We start from the raw sequence: 12,868 nt of genomic DNA on the forward strand, positions 1-12,868 counted from the left end.
TGGAAGAGGAAAATGAGTTAGTGTTTCTGGAAGCAGAACTCCCTACTTCTGGCTCTGATGCTTGTCCACCTTGTGATGAAAATAGATGTACAAGAGCATCATGATCAGCATCATGTGTGTGCGCTTTAAAAAGTCATATCCTTAGTCATTAATTCAGCATGTGTGTCAACATGATATTTAGAAAGCAACCCCAAATAGAATGTTAAGTTGGAGGGGTATTAATTATAAATTATATGATTGTGTGGTGTGTTTTTTTTAAAAAAACTTTTTTTTATAGATTTAAGGACAACAACAACATATAGATAAGAGGGGGGAAATGAAACTACAATAACAAAAGGGGGAAAGGCAATAATAAGCCATCAGTTTTCCATGATAATATTTTATTTTATTTTGCAGTTTCATAAGAGTTCCTTAAATAAAAATAAAAATAAAAATAAAAATAAAAATAAAAATAAAAATAAAAATAAAAATAAAAATAAAAATAAAAATAAAAATAAAAATAAAAATAAAAATAAAAATAAAAATAAAAATAAAAATAAAAATAAAAATAAAAATATTTCTACTAGTTTAGCCAGCTCTCAGCATTTTGCATCCTTTATTCCATTTTGCTATGCTTTCCCCTGTCCAGTCATGACCAACTCTGGGGTTGCGGCGCTCATCTCGCTTTTTGGCCGAGGGAGCCGGCGTACAACTTCTGGGTCATGTGGCCAGCATGACTAAGCCACTTCTGGTGAACCAGAGCAGCGCACGGAAACGCCGTTTACCTTCCCGCCAGAGCGGTACCTATTTATCTACTTGCACTTTGTGCTTTTGAACTGCTAGGTTGGCAGGAGCAGGGACTGAGCAACAGAAGCTCACCCTGTTGCAGGGATTTGAACCGCTGACCTTCTGATCAGCAAGCCCTAGGGTCTGTGGTTTAACCCACTGCGCCACCCACACCCCTCTGCTACTTGTCCACTAATGGTTGTATCCAACCAATGTTAGCCATACTCAGAATAGACCCACTGATTTATTTATTTATTTTTTTAAAAATATCCTGCTCTCTTTTTCTGCATTGCTCAATGCACTCATCCTTTCTGAATGTTGCAGATCCAAAGGCTCTTGATTTCTACAATTTTTTTCTCCCATGGATCGGTAAGTAGCATTATGCTTTTGGTTATTACATTTTGATCAGGAATCTCCAACTTCTTTAGGCCCTAGGGCACATCTGGAAATGGTAAGGAACTGCCCCCAAATACCCATTTCACAGAAGAAAAATTTGAAGGTGCTCAGAACAGTCCCTCCAAAAAGAAAAGAACAACCTTAAAATGACCTGCACACAGCCTAAAACAAGGAACACACAAAGAAAAGGGTGAAGGGGGGAAGGTTATCTCTTTTTTAAAAAAAGCAAGCGAGTATGGGATGGTGAGGGAGCTTTAGCAGGCACCAAGGGTCCAATAGTGCCCACAGGTGCCACACCGGGGACTCCAGAGTTAGATGAATTAACTTAACTTAGGGATTCTTCTTGTGGTGCTATCCCTGATTAAATGCGAACAAGGAGTTTACTCATGTGATATACTCTACCCATGGCATACTATCAATGTATATCATAAAATCAGAACACTGAGTTCCAAAGAACAGCCAAATAAGAGAAACGTTGATTGGGATCCATCTGTCTCGGAAGCAATGGAAGAGGGCGCCTTTGGGGATGAAGTCAAACTGTTGGAGTTACAGAGCCTGCTGTGGCTGTAGAGACCAAAACAGGAGAGAGATGTTTTGTTGCAGATGGGGCAGACGAAGATGTCCGGTTGTGCTGATGCAGGTGTACAATGGCTTTTCTTCTTTCTGCACTCCTCCCAGCAGTCATTCCTCCTCCCGTCACTGCTGTGAATATGTACAACTTTTTATTGCATTGGTCCTTGCATTTAATGTAAGTGACAGCAACATACCTCAGAAGTGCCAAGGGGATTTAAGCTCTTATTGCTCTTTCAAGCAAATTAGACATTTCTCATTGGACTTTCTGTCCCTTGGCTGACCTCATTAGGGGAAGGGCAGCTATTCACATTCCATTAATGCAATGCATTTTGTTTACGTTAGACCACTAGCATCTATTCTAAAGAACTGAGTACCGGTAATCTTCTTGGGAAGACAACGTATGAGCAACTTTGGATAAGGTTGCAGTGCATGTCACTAACCATTATGCTAAGTATCTTGTATAATAATGCCCTGTTCAGATTGAAGCCCCTACTGCAATACAAGCATAGATCCAATTCCTATTAAAGTATACCCCTTTGTTTCCTGTGTTAAAGTCCGCCATCACGACTGCTGTGTCTCCTTTTGTCTGTGCCACTCCTTTCTTCTGCAATTCCAGAAATTGTCATGGTTGAATTCTTTGTGGTAGCAGGGTGGAGATCAACGTGATGATCCGCATTAATGCCAACAATCTCTGTATACCATTTATTGAGAGTACAAAATGCAGACGTATTAGTTGCAGGATTAGATGGGTTTCGGCATGGAATTTTAAATCTTTTTAGCATGCCTCTGTCCAGACACGTTCTGCAGAGATTACTAATAAAAAAGAGATTTGACTAGCTTTTTCGTTCCATATTAGGGAAAGGGCTACTGGTATTAGATGGGCCCAAATGGTTCCAGCACCGGCGACTGTTGACTCCTGCATTTCACAGTGATATTTTAAAGTCATATGTGGTACTGATGGTCGATTCCACCAAAGTTATGCTGGTAAGGGCTTTTTTTAAAAAAACAAAACAAAAATACCTCTCTCTTATATCTAATAGAAGATCTAAGCCAATAGTATTGTGGTTAAACCAGTTCTTTTTTCTGGGGGTATGTAGGGGTACACATACCCCTAAACATTTTGTGAATCTTTGCACTTTTGTCCATTTACTGTATTTATTTTCCTTGCTTTGAACTATAAAATGGTGATTTTCTTGAGTCAAAACATTTTTTTTTATTAAAAATTTTCCAGAATAAAAAGGAAAGATAGCAAGAAAAAAAGAAAAAACAAATATGATTTACACTTGGTTTCAGTGGCATCTTTCCCGGACTCCCCCCCTCCCCCTCTTGTACTCCATTTCCCTTAAATTGATTCCACAGATTCTTACCCCAAATTTTAAAACCTTATTTGTAATTTTAAATAACCCATTTATTCCAAATTAATTTATCTTATTTATCTTAATGAACCATTTCTCCTTATATTTTATATAATTCCCTAAGATCGACCCCATTTCCCTTCCACGAATTCCCCTATTTTCAAACAACAAACATGAAAAAAGAAAAGAAAGAAATAATATATAATTTTACAGCCTTTGGATTCCAAATCTCCCCCCCCCCATTCCCCGGTTCCAATCCCCAAAGTTCATCCATTGTCTACTGCCAGCCTGGTGTATCCACGTCTATATCTCAACTCCACTTTGCCATCTTTTGATAGCTTTTAATTTCAGAAAGTCCAATCTCGAAAAAACACTCAGAAAAAGTCATTGTTCTTCCATCCAGACCTCTATGTTTAAGAGTCTAACTTAAATTCTATTTCTTGGTCCTTTTAAAGTCTGGATGTTCCAAATACTCCGGCTTCAAATTTGGTCCAGCTCTTATTCCTCAGGTTGCTTTTTCCTGTTCTGCTGCAGAAACCTTCTAATTCAGAAACTTCTTGTTCTCCACAGAGGCTTTTGTTATTCAGGAACATAACTTGCGTCAAATCCCTTCCTTTCTTCAATAGATAAATCCATTGTCTCCTTTAGTATAGAAACCTCTGTAGACAAAATAATGCTTCGTTTTTGCAGCTTTCCCAAGAGATAACAGATCCTGCTCAAATTCATAGTATTTTTCCACTTGCTGCTACTGTTGCAATGTCCCAGCCTCCCTCTAGAGGGAATATGGTAACTTAATTTCTTTCAAAATCAGACCCAAAAGTCAAATAACTTGTTGCCTTTATTTCCAATAATTTATGTCCAAATTGTAACAAATCTAACCAGCAAAGCCATCGTAACAAAGTTCTCTTTTATTTTCCTGCTTTGACAGCTACTTTGACAGCTGTCAAAGTTTCTGTGTCTCTTCACCAGTCTCTCATAGCGGATCGTTCCCAGGGGGGGGGGTTGCATTTTAGTTCCCACAAATCAGTCTTCTCCTCCAGCACAATTATTGTAATTTCCCTTCGTGAAGTTAAAAATTTTTTTCAGGTAAACAAGTTCATCTCTCGATCTTAGTTGTCAAATCCTTGCGTTGAGCCATCTACAACAGGGGGGGGCGGACTTCCTTTTTGCACTCCCCCCGCTCGCTCCAAATTCAAAGATCAAATTTCCCTTTTAAGTCCAATCAATTTACTCACGGGTTGTTCCTTTTAGTCCAAATCCGAAATTTTCAAAGAAGAAGTCGTTGCTCTCCGCCGAATGGCATGCGGCTTCGCTGGGCAGGGGAAGCATTGGACTCACAGCACCACACCCCCCCATCACCCGCTCCGCAGCCTTTAAAAAGGCTCCTTCGCGGGTCGGGGGGGCGCAAACGGTGCCCGCCGAGTCACCAAGTCCATGGGCATCTCCGCCCATGGTTTTTGAGGGTCCCCGCGTCGCCGGCACGGCAGGACCCGACCCCTACCCAGCCGACTCCCTCCGGAGCTCGGAGGGAGTCCGCCATTCAGCGATGGCGCCGACCCGGAAGTCCAAAACATTTTTTTTAAAGGAAAAAAAAGCACTGGGTTAAACTATTCCAGCATGGCAATTGCACTTTGTGCCCAGGTACCAACCAACCTAGAATTTGGAAACCTTGATCAGAAATGTTGATCCTACTCATAGCTTATTCACAAACTTAAACCATCTTCAAAACAAAAAAAATTCCTTCCAGTAGCACCTTAAAGACCAACTAAGTCAGTTCTTGGTATTAGTTGGTCTTTAAGTAGCAATCACCTTAGTAAGGTGCTACTGGAAGGAATTTTTTTTGTTTTGACTATGGCAGACCAACACGGCTACCTATCTGTAACTTAAACCATCTTGTTGTACTCCTCTGAGCCTTGGGAACTTCCAGGGGCAGCAGCACCAGGTTTCATTTCCTTTGGATGAGGGAGTACAAGCCCAGCACTTTCATGCAGCAAGATGAATGTACCTGCTTCAGGCATCAACCTGATGGTGAGATGAAGACATGAATTTGTAGCTGTTTAGTACTGGCCCTGAGGTTTGGCTTGGGATTCTAGAGTTCTATTTCATTCAGCAAAATGTCTTCAACTAGCACTATTAAAGGATTCAAGCATTGCTTTATTTTCAAATACATTTCAAAATCCTTTGCTTTATTTTCAAATACATAAGTAAAGCATCAGGGAAAGCAACGAGGCAGTCCTACAAGGTACCATATATGTGGCTCCATGTCAAATCACCCTAAAGAGACTCTGCCTTCAACAAATTCATAGCTTTGCCTCTGCCTCTTCCAAACACACCTACCCTTCCCTTAGCTAGAGAATGAGTGTCACCACTACCTCCAAGCTGAGATGGGTACCTCATACAAGCACAAACATTGATTCTCAATTAGCTCTCACTGAGGACAGTCATGGAGTATTAGCCAGAAATCTGCCTAACAAAGGAAATGGGTATCATGGAATTATATTTAGACATAGTGTTAAAAATACAGGCCACAACACACACAAACAACACCACAAGCTCACCAGCTGCCATCCTTACTTGTGCCATAAGCATAGTCTATTAACTCACTAACTGATCATATGTACATTGTATGTTGCATAATTTTATTTTTTTTGGGGGGGTGAATCATAAACAGGAAAAAATATAGGCACCAGAGGAGCCAACTCCTAGGGGCACAAGTCCCTTCGGCCCACCCAATAAAATATTTGAGGGGGCCATGCACCCCAGGTTGATGGGCATTGCCAGGGCTTCCACATTACAAATAAATGGAAACCATCCTACCACAATACGGTATATAAAAATAAGAATTCATTGCTTACTACACATGCTAGGTTGGCTTGTACATGATCATAATCACGCAAATCTGATTGCTCCACTAGTGTTTAGATGACTGCCACGTTCTCTCCAATCTATAATTGCAACAAGGGATTTTGTGATATTTGTGGGGGAAATCACCCGGGCGTCGAATGATCTGCCTAAATGTTTTTACCGTGAACTGTACATGTACTAAATAAAGAAATGGATGGTGTGCCTTGCTCATTCTCCATATGGTTATATGGACATTGCAGCAGCATGGGTGGCTGGCTCAAATATGGATGCCAGAAATCTAATCATCTGAGGAATTTACTTTTGACATGTGAAACCTTTCTCTCTTACATTAGGATAAATGGGAAAGGCTGATCTCAGAAGATAAATCACTGGATATTTTCCAGCATGTTGGGTCCATGACACTGGACAGCATGCTGAAGTGCATCTTCAGTTATCAAAGCAATTGCCAGCTTGACAGGTATCATGAGAACTGGGGGACGGGGAGGGGAGAGACTTAGGAGCGTCTCCACCCCCATCGTTTTGCCCAGACACTGAGGTCCAGTGCCAAGGGCCTTCTGGCGGTTCCCTCACTGCGAGAAGTGAAGTTACAGAGCCTTCTTGGTAGTGGCGCCTGCCCTGTGGAATGCCCTCCCATCAGATGTCAAGGAAATAAGCAACTATCTTACTTTTAAAGTCATCTGAAGACAGCCCTGTTTAGGGAAGTTTTTAATGTTTAATGCTGTATTGTGTTTTTAACATTCGGTTGGGTGCTGCCCAGAGTGGCTGGGGAAACCCAGCCAGATGGGTGGTGTCTAAATAATAAATTGTTGTTATTATTATTATTACTTATAGTAAAGGCAAGGGAAAATTTAACTCCAGTTTATAGATGAACCAGAGAACCATTGGGGGGGGGGTGGAATCACTTCTCGTATAAATCATTGTTTAGTGAGAACCAATTCACGTGAGCATCAGGTGCACAGAAACTGCTTGAAACCCCTGCACCTGTTCTTTCCAGGCCTATGGGCAGTCTCTCACAAGTCCCATGTTACAATCCAGAATGGAATGGGTCTAACTAATCACTATCCACCAAGAATGCTTGCAGTTTTGCTGCCACTACTGACAGTTGTACTAACAGTTACTTTGGACAAAAATGGGGTTTAGTGACCGGAAAGAAGTTGTCTAGAAACTGTTGGTTCCAGGGTAGTTTTTTTCAGGTGTAGTCACAATTCTGCCTCCTTAGGGACAGGAGGCATAACTTCCTTGGTGTAGTGATTAGGTTAGGACTCAGCCACGATAATTTGCTCTCTCAGACTAATTTGCCTCAGAAGGTGGTTATGAGTATAAAATGGTGATGGTGGGCAAGACTATCTATTTCTTAGAGGACAGGTGGGGTTAGACTGAGTGTGATAAATAAACTACATTGTTTTGTATTGTGCCTGTTAAAAATAATCACTTCTCAATTAAACTCTTTCTTTGACTCCTCTAGTAAGAATACATATGTCCAAGCAATTAGTGACCTCAGTTGTTTGATGCAGGAAAGAATACAGACATTTCTCTATCACAATGATCTAATCTATCGCATCTGTCCTCATGGATACCGTTTCTTCAAGGCTTGCAGAATAGCCCATCGCCACACAGGTATTTCCTTTGGTTCTTCTCTTCAGTGGAGGGATCTACACCTGTATGTACATAGCTAAGGCAGCAAGCCTAACCCCACTTACCTGGGAGTAAGCCCTATTGAATTAAATGGATCTTACTTCTGAGCAGATATGGTTAGGCTTGTGCGATAACACCCCCAGGGCATGGATAGCCAGCTGCCAGACCCCAAGCAGAACCCAACTGCAAAATTTAATCTGCAGAAAGTCAACCTGGGCTCTCCTGGGGGGTGGGGGGATGCTGAGCAATTCTGATGCCTCTCAGGGGTTTCCTAAACCCTTGACTTTTCAACAGTGGCACTTCAGATATGTAATAGCTTCTCCAGAGAGACTCGCCTGGCACCTGCTTTACAGTCTTTTCAATACCAGAAGATCTTTTTTATTCACCCACATTTTTTACCTGTGTTGTAAATCTAGACCATAAACTATTTTATGCTGTCTTTATGTAAGGATGTCTTTATTGCTGTCTAAAACCTAAAACCCTGGGTTTGCTCTGAGAATGGCTTAGTTAGATGCCACCCAAAATAAACTGATGTGTAGACTTTTTTAAAAAAGAATATTTGATAGTTGATAACATGTCAGGTTTCATATATGATTTCTGACAAAATCAAGTCAATCAAAAGATGCTAGCAAGTCTAAAGTATGTGAGTTTCCAATTTTTAGGTTAAGATTTTACATTTCAAACTCAAAATGTCACATCCAAAGTTAAATAGCAATGTTTGCAAATATTTGTTTGCAAATATTTGTTCCAGCAGGTCTAGTAACAACAGTCCTAACCGTGGACTCAGCTATACAGCCGCAAAGAAAATGTTTTAAGTGCAATATACAATGTGACACTAGATGGTGATGGCAAGCCTTATGGAAAATTCAATGTATTTTTTAAAATGTTTTTAAAAATAAACATTTTCAGATTTTTTTTTATGTGTGTAGATTCCACCCTTAAGTCCTGTCCCACTATGGGAATTTCTTCATCCTTTTAAAGTTAGTAACATACAGAAAATTACATAGAAGCAGTGAATGTCATGACGTCTGTTTGGGGAAATTATTAGATTTATTACTTTTTTGACACAGAAAAGGTGATTAGGGAAAGAAAGGCACTGCTTAAAGATGAACGGGAACTTGAGAAGATCCAAAAGAAGAGATATCTAGACTTTCTGGATATTCTTCTCTGTGCCAGGGTGAGTAAAATCCACATCATGTATTTCCAGATAAGGGATATATGCACGTATGCAGCCAACAGTCCTGTCCCTTAGATACATTGGTTTACAGTGTTTCTATCTCACTGCCCAGCCAAAAAGGGCTTCCAGAGTGGCTTACTTAAAATAATCAATAATCCCATGAAGGAGGCAAGTGGCTGCATGTGACGGAAAACAAAGCAAGTCATCCGTGGCTTTTGACCTTGATCATTCTCCATTTTTCAGGATGTAAATGGTGAGGGATTATCTGATGAAGACATACGTTCTGAGGTGGACACTTTCCTCTTTGAGGGTCACGATACCACCACCAGCGGGATTTCCTGGACCTTATATGCCATGGCCCAGAATCCAGCACACCAGCAAAAATGCAGGGAGGAGATAAAGGAGATTCTTGGAGAGCGAGAGACTCTGCGCTGGTGAGAACATCCTTTGCTCGCTATCTGTTTTTCTTTTGTGAGGATCCCTGCTGAAGCAGGGCAAGTTTTACTGTTTTCCAAGCAAATCTGTGACTCTCTTGTCAGACCTGAAGTGGAAAAGTTTTAGATTTTTGAAAACCCTGGTTAACACCTGGGAACTCTTTGGAGAGGTAAGATGCCACAAAAGTTTCAATTTGCTTCAGAAATTGCAAATAGTGCTGACCCCCATGAATGTGAGAGTGTGTCATGCTTCAGCATTTTGAGATTCATAGTTAACGCTGAAGGTTAATTTGTTTGGGAGAGATACATGTGTCTCATATTCAAGTTCTCCTTCAGTTATTTCACTGCGAGTATAAATGCAGAATATGCAAGGATGCTCAAATCTCCTTTTTTGTCACGTCTTTTAATATTCTACTCCACTGTCTGTGGAATATTTTTGTCTTCTTGTCACTTGTGAATCTTCCTCACTGTTTGTTTGTTTGTTTGTTTGTTTGTTTCTCCCAGGGATGACCTTAGTAAGATGACTTACACTACGATGTGTATTAAGGAAAGCCTCCGTGTTTATCCTCCTGTTCCTCAGGTGTACCGAGAGCTCAACAAACCAGTCACATTTCCTGATGGAAAGACATTGCCTTCAGGTCTGCCTCATTATGTTTGATTACATTTCACAGTATTTTCAATGACAGACATGAAGGATGGAAACTGAAAGAATGGCAACGGTGTTCCGATTGTTGGTTTTGTGACAAGTATCTGGCATGATGGGGTGATAGGGTTGACTTGCTCAGTTGTCTTGAAGGATATAATTCTCTATCTGACTTTGGAGTCATGTGCCCCTAAAGGCTGTTGAGAGGCTTAGAAGTTGTACTTCAAAAGTTCTTTGTGTTAGGACACTGGAACTAAAGAGGCAAGACACAAGGTCTGGGATGTTACTAGGGCAACTATATTAAACTACAACATTAAGAACTTCTAAGCTGAATAGGAAATATCTATGTGTGGGAAATACACATCCTCTGTCAGGCTCCTAAGTATTCCATATCCAAATTTTAAAGTATGGCTGGCTAAGATCCTTGCCTCACTGAAGACAAGTTTGAATTAGACAAGCCAATGCCAGGATAAGGCATCTTCATATCTTCCTCTGCAGATACATTTACATATTAAACTATGCACCACTTCGGAAGCAGTTTGTAAAACTGATTGTGGTCAAGGAATGACAAAATAAATAAAAATGAAGTATAAAATCACCCTGAGGACTTCCAGATTAATCTATCTGCTCCACGAGTTCTGGCAAAACTCTTTGTCACCTCAGAGAATGACCATGTCTTAATGAAAGCAGACTCAAATCCTCACTAAGGCATTGTAACCAACATGCAAGTAACTCAGCAACAAATACCACAAAATACATTGGGATGCCATAACAGCTACATCTTAAGCAATCCTTCCCTGGGGCCTTTCTGCAACCCAGCAATGCAGCACTGAAAACACAACTTTGTGATGTGTTCCATCTTCCATTTACTAATCAGATATTTCTCTCCTCTCCCTCTAATCCTTAACAGGTGCTTTGATATCCCTGAATATTTATGCTCTTCACAAAAATCCTGAAGTGTGGGAGGATCCTCAGGTATTTATGCCCTGGAGCATTGTTTGTTCAATGGTTTAGAGCATGTTGAATGCACATTTAAAGTGTGTTTATTGCACACTAAAAGCAGGTGACTCCTCCCCCAAGAATAATGAGAACTGTTGTTTCTGCCTCACAGAGCTTCCATTTCCAGAACCCTTAATATACTACAGCTCCCAGGAATACAGGAAGGAAAAATACAGTGGTACCTCGCAAGACGAATGCCTCGTAAGAGAAAAAACTCGCAAGACGAAAGAGTTTTTTGTTTTTTGAGTTGCTTCGCAAGACGAATTTCCTTATGGGTTTGCTTTGCAAGACGAAAACGTCTTGCAAGTTTGTTTCCTTTTTCTTAAAACCGTTAATACTATGGGAATCCGTGCTTCTCAAGACGAAAAATTTGCAAGATGAAAAAACTCACAGAATGAATTAATTTCGTCTTGCGAGGTACCACTGTAAATAGCAATAAAAATTCTTAGCCAAAGTAACTCTGAAAAGAAAAAGAGTTTGGATTTGATATCCCGCTTTATCACTACCTGAAGGAGTCTCAAAGCGGCTAACATTCTCCTTTCCCTTCCTCCCCCACAACAAACACTGTGAGGTGAGTGGGGCTGAGAGACTTCAGAGAAGTGTGACTAGCCCAAGGTCACCCAGCAGCCGCATGTGGAGGAGCAGAGATGCGAACCCGGTTCACCAGATTACGAGTCTACTGCTCTTAACCACTAGACCACACTGACTCTCTAGACCACAAAAGAAGAATTCTGCAACCTTTAATTTTTCTTCAAATGATACACATTTTACTCTTGCTTAATTTAACTTGCATAATGTACATTGCTTCTGTTGGCCATGGGGAACATTTATCTAGGGCACTGAAGACTCATTTTCTCCCTGCCCACTGGATGGAAACCTTCAGCCACAGCTTGGAGATTTCACCAGACATTGCCACATACTTTTAAGCCCATTTTGCACAGCCTTTTCAACAGAGCTGTGGGATAGTAGAAAGTAGTATGGATGAGCTACTGGAATAGATGACAATAACCCTGAGAGGAAAAGACATTGCTGAAAAAGCAGGGGCGTTTGGGTAATGAGGAAGGGCTGTAGCTCAGAGCACAAACTTGAGATGCAGTACATGCTGGGTTCAACCCCCGGCAACTTTCTACATGTCTATGCACATCCATGTTGCCAAACTGAAGGCTAGCCCACATATACATGTACATCACTTGAATTCTGTCTTTGATGTCTGGCAGTGGCATCTGAATGCATCAAGTGACCTCAGTGAAAACCACTGTGCTTTACAAGAGTGAAAGCTCCTCTTGTGGTATTGTGACTGTGATGGTCTCTTCACTTGTGCAATATCACTTGATATTGCAGTAATCCAATGATGAGCATGCATGCATAAAGCCGGTCCAAGTACATCTTGTTGCTGATGCAAGCTGCTGATAACTACAGTCTTACTCTCTTACTCTCTTTCAGGTGTTTGATCCTCTAAGGTTTTCACCTGATAATTCGTCTCAAAGACATTCCTATGCATTTTTGCCATTTGCTGCTGGACCCAGGTAATACAACTAATGATGTAAAGTTGTTCACTGAAAATAGACAGAAGCAAGATGAAAGATAGTCAGCCAAAGCAAAACTTGATTTATATGATCAATGAGTGGTTCATCCTCAGAATTATGGATTGCTGCTTACCTGTGTCTAGTTCTCACTGATACTATGACAAGGAGAACAGAACAGCCCCCTTCCATGGGACAGAAGGTTTGTTCTCTCTTTTTTTAGAAATGAACAGAGTCATCAAAGATTAGCTTTTCCCCCGATAAAGGGGTCCCTGTGTAAGTGTTCTGTTTACTGAGGCTTTAGGACCAATCCACACTCTTTGGGTTGCCTCTGCCCCCAAGTCCAGGGTAATCCATGTGGGGGGTTTTCTATGGGTTACATGCATCCATAGTGAAGCAGTTGTCTGAACACACCACAGATCTTGCTCTTAATTTAGCACACTATTGCACTTAGTACATGGATTCATGGATCCTTAAGAAATAGTTTTACTGTGGATATATTC

At 40.8% G+C, this 12,868-nt stretch overlaps 1 protein-coding gene across 1 annotated transcript in view; it reads left to right on the forward strand.

The window, feature by feature from the left end:
- LOC307219207 (uncharacterized protein) overlaps nt 1-12,868 on the forward strand; it is a 46,826-nt gene that overhangs the window by 32,347 nt on the left and 1,611 nt on the right. Inside the window, exons 15-23 of the mRNA XM_079982207.1 lie at nt 1,090-1,134; nt 2,591-2,718; nt 6,287-6,411; nt 7,420-7,571; nt 8,660-8,766; nt 9,010-9,200; nt 9,705-9,838; nt 10,754-10,818; nt 12,286-12,368. Of these exons, the coding sequence (XP_079838333.1) occupies nt 1,090-1,134; nt 2,591-2,718; nt 6,287-6,411; nt 7,420-7,571; nt 8,660-8,766; nt 9,010-9,200; nt 9,705-9,838; nt 10,754-10,818; nt 12,286-12,368 (1,030 nt within the window). The remainder of the gene's footprint in view (nt 1-1,089; nt 1,135-2,590; nt 2,719-6,286; nt 6,412-7,419; nt 7,572-8,659; nt 8,767-9,009; nt 9,201-9,704; nt 9,839-10,753; nt 10,819-12,285; nt 12,369-12,868) is intronic.

Source organism: Podarcis cretensis (genome assembly GCF_951804945.1).
Source record: "Podarcis cretensis genome assembly, chromosome: 6".
Lineage (NCBI taxonomy): Eukaryota > Metazoa > Chordata > Lepidosauria > Squamata > Lacertidae > Podarcis > Podarcis cretensis.